General features: G+C 38.6%; 1 protein-coding gene across 1 annotated transcript in view; it reads left to right on the top strand.

Moving 5' to 3' along the window:
• TAF7L (TAF7-like RNA polymerase II, TATA box binding protein (TBP)-associated factor, 50kDa) overlaps window positions 1-8,027 on the top strand; it is a 37,759-nt gene that overhangs the window by 20,759 nt on the left and 8,973 nt on the right. The window contains exons 8-12 of the mRNA XM_006869115.1: window positions 818-890; window positions 1,205-1,318; window positions 1,730-1,960; window positions 2,143-2,255; window positions 3,349-3,408. Coding sequence (XP_006869177.1) covers window positions 818-890; window positions 1,205-1,318; window positions 1,730-1,960; window positions 2,143-2,255; window positions 3,349-3,408 — 591 coding nt within the window. The remainder of the gene's footprint in view (window positions 1-817; window positions 891-1,204; window positions 1,319-1,729; window positions 1,961-2,142; window positions 2,256-3,348; window positions 3,409-8,027) is intronic.

Below are 8,027 nucleotides of genomic sequence, written 5' to 3'. Positions count from 1 at the left end.
GCTGGTAGTTTCGAACCGCTGACCTTAAGGTTCGCAGCCCGATTCGTAACCACTACGCTACCAGAGCTCCTTAGAATGTTTTAATTCATAATTTGTTGGTTTCAAACGAATCACAGACATCACAAAAGTGATTTTCACGCCTTCTTCCTCTCCTTTTACCCCCTCCCATACACACATACATATAATTTTATTCATTGAAAAGTGACTTTGTTGTTTGTCTGATTAAATCCTGGGGGAAAAGGTACAATTTAGCCAATTGACCCTATGTATTCTAATCTGCCTTTTAAATGATATTTATTGTAAAAACCATTTCTTAGATGTCAGGATTAACTTTACTAGCAGTTGTTTGCTATTGCTTATTCTTCCTCAGAGTTTCTATTCATGGCATGGTGACTTGGTTATTGTGGAGAATTGTCTAAAACTGAACTCAAGGAAGAACATGAAGCTAAGACCCAGTTTTTGTAGAACATTTCTAATAATAAAGATGTGGGGAAATGAAATCTGGGAATTGGGGTCTATAAACCAATAATTAATAGTTCTTTGTCAATATGAGTCAGGGCAAATAATTAATAACTGAGACTTGAAAAGATTAAATGTTTCAAGCAGTTTCTTTGATTGGAAAATAATTTAATGTACAAAAATTCAGACCCTGATCAAAGATTCCTTCATAAATAGCTCAAAGTAAAATAGAAATTTGGTTGAACGGGCATCTAAAGAGACCTCATAGTTTGAATTCATTCGTAGTAGGAAGAGGGGCACTTCTGAAGAATGCAGGGTTTTAGTGATATTGCTGGTCTTTTCTCCCGCTTTGTTTTAGTACATTGACTCTTCAGATGTGGAAAAGGAAGTGAAGAGACTGCTGTGTTCAGACGCTGAAGCTGTCAGTGCCCGTATCCTTTTATACCAAATGTTTTCTGTGCAGTCTGTTCCAATCCATATGCATTTGTTGACAAGCCCTCACTTTTGATATTTGTGTGCCATTTTGATGTATAGAACTTAAGAGTTTTGGAAGTGCTACTTGCTAGTTAGGAACAGTAAATTCCTATGTTGAAAATTTATTGAGCTGTGTAATTCAATATAAGGCACTTCTCCAAACCACAAATGCAGATACAAATGGCCTCAAGTTGGAGAACATCGCCTTTTTCTTTCAACTCTGCCTTCTCCTTTTTGTCTGCTTTTTTCTTTAACTCCCTCCTTCTTTCAGGATGGGAAGTCATTGCTGACGATGAAACCAAGGAAATAGAATGCCAAGGCACCATTCCAAGTTTTGATTTTGCCTCCAAAATGATTTGCCACCAGCAGGACCAGCTCTCACCAGGTATTTTATTAAAAGCAAAGCAAGAGCTTTAGAGAGAGCATGTATTGACTATGAATAAGATCATTCTCCATGAATTCACAGGCCAACCATAGAAAAAGTATGTCTTTTGTTTTCCTTCCTTCAGTGCTTAGGGGTTTCAGATTGGTGTGTTTTCATGTATTGTCCATCCCTGGATTCTAAACCACTGTGGGCCCTTGGGTTCTGAATGTTGCAGTGCTTTCTATTCCTCGTGTGTGTGTGTGTGTGTGTGTGTGTGTGTGTGTGTGTGTGTATGAAGGGAATCATCCTCCTGTAAGAAAAAATGATTTATAAAATTGACTGGTTAAGAAATATAATTCTTGCTGAAGTGGAAAATATTGTAAAAAGTATTATTCAGAAGAGTTTCATCTTCCTCTTATTTGAAATCAATAGAATATGATATTCTTCGGGAGAGGTTAACTGATTCTAGCAGTAGCCGTGATCATGAGGCTGAGAAGGAGACAGAGCCTGATTATGTTCAGGTAGAGAAGGATGACAAAGAGGAGGAAGACAAAGAGGATGAGAAGGCTGAAGATGATCCTGAAGAGGCTCTGGAAAGGGAGCTGCAAGTCAAGTTCGCTAAATTAGGCTGTTACAAGGCAAAGGAAGGGACCACTTCAATGGGTAAGTCAGAGCAAAAAGTAAAGGGATGGGCACAGGTTGGGTGTTAATTCTAAACACACATTGGATGCAGGGTTAAACTTAAGAAGTTACTGCTCAGATGTGTGGTGAAGTTTTAGTTGATTTGGGTCTAGGTTTACTATTTTAGGCTATAATTAGATACATAAAGTTTCTATCTCTGTTAGTCAAGAAAATTCAGAAGCAGATTTATTGCATGGAGAAGAAGGTCAAAGAAATTCAGAACAAAGTAAAAAGAAAGGAGAATCTTATCAAGAAAGTGGAAAACTTGACACTCAAGGTAAGTTGTTAATGCAAAGAAATTCTGATATCTTTCAAAAGTCCATCTTTTATTTCCACTTATGTCATCTCTATGCAGCATCTTGTTCATTTGTGACCCTAAACAACCTTTTGTTGTTGTTGTTAAGTGCCATAGAGTTGGTTCCTACTCGACGGCACTTAACAACAACAATAAAATATGGCACTGTGGCATTAAGCAATGGACTGCAAAATTCATTTTTAAAATTTTATCATGCATGTTTGAACTTGCTTTATTTTTATCAATACATGTTTTAAAATGTCAGCTAAAGGAAAATATATGTTTAGTCCATGCTTGTTTCGCTTTTTATAACAAGGGAAGTTCTAAAGCATCTGGAGAATTCCTTGTCTGTAGTTCTGTGGTTTTTTACTCAGAACTTGCCCGTTAGAATAACCAAGTGAAGTAAGTATATGTTAATATACTTTGAAAGATAAAGATATATGGTATTATTGTGACCATTGTTGTTGCATACAGTAACAGTTAGGAATAACAAGATTCTGCCCTAGCCATGGTGGCACACTGGTTAAGCACTCTGCTGCTAACCAAAAGGTCAGTGACTTAAACACACCAGCAGCTCCATAGGAGAAAAATGTGGCAGTCTGCTTCTCTAAAAGTTACAGCCTTGGAAACCCTATGGGGCAGTTCTACTCTGTCCTGTAGGGTTGCTATGAGTCAGAATCAACTCAGCAGCAATGGATTTATTTTAGTTTTTAGCAGTGGGAAATAGAGGATCCAGCATCAAATTCTAAACCAACTCTTTTAATAGGTCACCATAGCCAAAATACTTGGGCTAAACTAGGAAAAGGTCACATGAAGGCTTTCTATTAACTTATTTTAGGGAATTACAAAAATTAATAATACACCACATTGTAGGGTGTGTAAAATCAAATAGGATGGAGCTATGGTTGAGGATACAACTTTTATACTCTAACTTATTTTTTATTTTTTAAAAGAGTGCTCTTTGGTTATGACCCACAGTTTTCCTGCTTAGAAAAATATTTGCCGAACTCTTGGTTTCTTTTGGTTCTCTCCTTTTTAGACTCAGTATTCATCACCTATACAATTTGTTTTTCAGAGTTATTTACAGTCTGGGCTGAAGCAGCTTAAAATACAAGAAAGCGAAAAAATTGAGGAGGTGAGAAATATGTTTTTAAAACAACCTAAAATCATTTGATACATACAACCCTTCTACCCTATGTAGTGGTTACGAATCGGACTGTGAACCACAAGGTCAGCAGTTCGAAACTGCCAGCTGTTCCTTGGGAGAAAGATGAGGCTTTCTGCTCCCATAAAGATTTACAGCCTCGGAAACCCTGTACAGGGTCGCTATGAGTTGGAACCGACTCCACGGCACATAACAACAACAACAACCCTACCCTCTACCAGTAGTCCTTGGGTGGCGCTGTGGGCTAATGCGTCAAATTGCAAAGTCATTTGAACTGCAAGGTCGATGGTTTAAGCTCACCAGCTGCTCCTTGGAAAACAGGGTCACTACAGGTCAGAATTGACTCGATGACATTTAACAACAACCCTACCCCCAATTTCATTTCTGACTGTCCGTCTTACTAAATTGGACAGGAATTGTTAAGTGCTGTTGACTCAGTTCTGACTCATAACGACCCTGTATAGGGTTTCTGAGGAGCAGCTGATGAGTTTGAGCCACTGATCTTGTGGTTAGCAGTCCAGTGCTTATTTTAAAACTCTATACCAGAACTCCTATATTGTTAAGTGCCGTCAAGTTGGTTTCAACTCATAGTAACCCTGTATAGGGTTTCTGAGGAGCATCTAATGAATTCTAACTGCCAACCTTGTGGTTCAAACTGACCTTGAAGCCCTGTGCATTAACCCACAGTACCACACTAGGACTCTTATGTTGTTGTTGTTAAGTGCCATCAAGTCGATTCTGACCCGTAGTGACCCTGTATAGGGTTCCTGAGGAGCAGCTGGTGAGCTTGAACCGCTGACCTTGCAGTTCAAATGACTTTACAATCTGATGCATTAGCCAGCCCACAGCACCACACCAGGACTCCAGGACTCCTATAGTAGTGGGAATAGACAGCCTCATCTTTATCCCACAGAGCAGCTAGTGGGTTTGAACTACTGACCCTGTGGTTGGAGCAGCCCAAGGCCTACAACACAATGCCACCAGGAATCCTTATTAACACTTAATAGACAATATTTGTAGAATTAGTGAATTTTCACAAAGGCGTTATTCCTGCTATTCTCTTTTTAGAAGATTTGGCCACTACCAGAACTCGTGTGTTGTTGTTGTTAATTGCCGTCGAGTTGATTCCAACCCATAGCGACCCTGTATAGGGTTTCCAAGGAGCAGCTGGTGAGCTTGAACCACTGACCTTGCATTTCAAACGACTTTACTGTCTGATGCATTAGCCCACAGCGCCACACCAGGACTCCAAGACTCCTATAGTAGTGGCCAAATTGTCTAAAAGGAGGATAGCAGGAATAAAGCCTTTGTGAAAATTCACTAATTCTAAAAATATTGCATGTCTATTAAGTGTTAATAAGGATCCCTGGTGGCATTGTGTGGTACGCCTTGGGCTGCTAACCACAGGGTCAGCAGTTCAAACCCACTAGCTGCTCTGTGGGATAAAGATGAGGCTGTCTACTCCCATAAAGATTTATAGTGTCAGAAACTCTATATAAGGTTATATAAATTGGAATTGACTTGATGGTAGTGGATTTGTTTTGTTTTATTTTTTGGTATAAAGGTTATGCCTCACCTGCTTAAACCCACCAGTTTCTCTGAAGGAGTAAAGACCTAACAATTTTCAGCCACAAAGATTACAACCTAGGAAACTCTATTCAAGAGTTCTGTTCTATCCAATAGGGCTGCTATGAGTTTAGAATCCAGTTGCATAAAAATTAAGTGAAAAGCACTGAGTATACAGAGTTGAATAAGGCAAATAACAATACTCATCCTCATGGAGACAACAGTCTAGCAGAGGTTAAGAAATTTCATGCAGATATCATACAAATATTGTGAAGAAGGAAAAAAAAAAAGAGAGAGAGAGTCCCGTCTTATATAGGGAGGACCATGATAGAAATCTCTGAGGAACTGATATTTAAGTAGAAATCTGAAGGATAAGTCTAGATAAACGGGGATAAAGGACCTCTCAGGCTCCACATTGGAAAGAACGTTTAGGACCTTTAGAATATTTGAGTCCTGGTGTGGGGCTATCAGAATTGGTACTGGGCTGCTAACCATAAGGTCGACAATTCAAACACACCAGTTGCTCCTTGGAAACCCTACATAGGGTCGCTATAAGTGGGAACCGACTTGACAGCACTTAACAAACAGCAGCAGTGTTTAAAGAATTCCTGCTAACCACAAAGTCGGCTCTTCAAACCCACTGTTCAGCGACTCAGAAACTCCATACAGGGTTACTATGAATTGAAACTGACAGCACTTAACAAAACAACAGCAAAGTATTTAAAACTACAAAGACAGTGTCTTAAGGTAAGTCAAAGTAGGCAGGGAGCAGATTTTATGGTTCCCTGTAGGCCATGTAGGTCCTGGTGTGGTGCTGTGGGTTAATGCCCTAGACTGCAAAGTTGGTTTGAATCACAGGTTGGCGGTTCAAGCTCACCAGCCGCTCCTCAGAAACCCTGTACAAGGTCACTATGAGTCGAAAGCGACTCGACAACACTTAGTAACAGCAGCAGGCAATGATAAGGAGGATGGAGATTAGTTTTAAATGCAATTATTGTTGGTGTTAAACATTGTTGAATCAATTCTGACTCATAGCGACCCTGTATAGGGTTTCCAAGAAGCAACTGGTGGTTTTGAACCACCAATCTTTGGTTCGCAGTCCAATACTTACCTTACAGCATCACACCAGGAGTCCTTAAATGCAATAGGAAGCCATATGCAAGGCTCCACATTGGAAAGAAGTTGGCCCCTCTGAGGACCTCCAGAGTGTTTAAGGTCTCTTGGTGTGGTGCTGCAGGATCAACACTGGACTATGGACCACAAGGTCAGCAGTTCAAACCTGCCAGAAGCTCCTTGGACACACTATATAGGGTTGCCATGAGTTGGAACTGACTTGATGGCACTTAAAACAACAACAGAGTGTTTAAGGACTCCTGGTGTGGTGCTGTAGGATAAGCACTGGACTATGAACCAAAGGGTTGATGGTTCAAACCCACTACTAATCTACTCTCTACTAGTGTCTGTTGCCTATTCTTTTGAGATATGCAGACTAGACAACATAGACAAGTAGAATAGTAGTTGCTTAGGGCTGGTGAGGATGGAGGATGGGGAAGCGATAGCTAAAGTGTATGGGGTTTCTGAAATGAATTGTGGTTATAGTTGCACAGTTCTGTAAATACACAAAAACCCTACTAAGTTGTACATTTTAAATGGATGAATTGCATGGTGTGTGAATTATATTGCAATACAGCCGTTAAAAAGTTTTTATTTTTATATAAATATAAAAATACATATTCTTTCCATTGTTGCTGCCTTCACCTTTGTCTAAGTTATCACCATCTATTATTAGACTCCCTGCTTCTACTCCTGCCCACCCACCCCCTACAATTTAGCCTCTAAATAATTATCAGTCATCTTTTAAATGTTTAAATGTGACTCCCTGCTTAAAGCTCTTTATGGGCTTCCGATTGTATTTAAAGAGTTTTGAGTAGGATAGTCCCATTTGAACTTTTAAAAGATGGATGATAATTATTCAGAGACTAGATTGTAGGTTGTGGGTTGGCAGGAATAGGAGTAGGGAGGCCAAAGCCGTGGTAGTCTAATAAGATATGGTGATAACTAGGACGAAGGCAATGGCAGCAGTAATGGAAACAATATATATTTTTAACCAAAGTAAAAAAAAAATTAACAGTATTCCTTTTGTTGAATAGTCAACTATATGTATATATATATATATATATTCATTGTATGAATATATCACAATTCTTTTTTTTTTTTAAGTTTTTATTGTGACTTGAGTAATAGTTTATGTGGGATAACATCAGTTTTATACTGTCATTTCATTGCAATGATTACATTCCCTTCCGTACATCATTATTCAACAGCATTTGCTTCTATTCCCTCTTTGGGTTTTTTTTTTCATGTACACAAAAACACTCATGAATATATAATCATTTAAACAACCAAAGGGCACATTCTGAAATAGATCACATTTCTTTTATTAATCCACCAGTTTCCACTTTTTAGCTATTATGAATAATGCTGCTGTGAACATTCATATATGAGAATATATTTTAAAGAGAATTAATGGGACTTGGTGATGGATTTTTACTGAGTGTTGAAGGGATAGAAAGTGTTTAGTATGTATGCCAGATTTCTAACTTGAACAACTGTATTAATACACTTAAAGTCACAAAAGAGTGTGCAAAAGGAAAAGAGGATGATGTGGGATAAGTGTGGGTTCAGCAACTACAAAGAACGGGTATGCTCTGTCTTTAGGGGTAACAATTTTAAAGAGCCTACAGTTTGTTATGAGGTTAGGCTTAGTGTGGGGCTCTTAAGAAAGAGATACCATTCCATAATTTACTGGTAATGGTAAATTTCCCACAAGACCAGGGTAATTTACCATTACCCGTTACCCTTGAGTCAACTCTAATTTATGGAGATTCCATAGGATTTTTACTCTTTGTACTCCATAGGATTTTTTTTTTTTTTAATTTAAGGTTTTTATTGTGGATTGAGTGAAAGTTTACAGGGCACATCATCAGTTTCACATTCAACAATTCATATAACTTGTTTCATTA

This window comes from Chrysochloris asiatica, unplaced genomic scaffold (assembly GCF_000296735.1).
Source record: "Chrysochloris asiatica unplaced genomic scaffold, ChrAsi1.0 scaffold00126, whole genome shotgun sequence".
NCBI classification, from domain to species: Eukaryota; Metazoa; Chordata; class Mammalia; order Afrosoricida; family Chrysochloridae; genus Chrysochloris; species Chrysochloris asiatica.
This window is presented reverse-complemented; position numbering and strand designations above follow the sequence as displayed.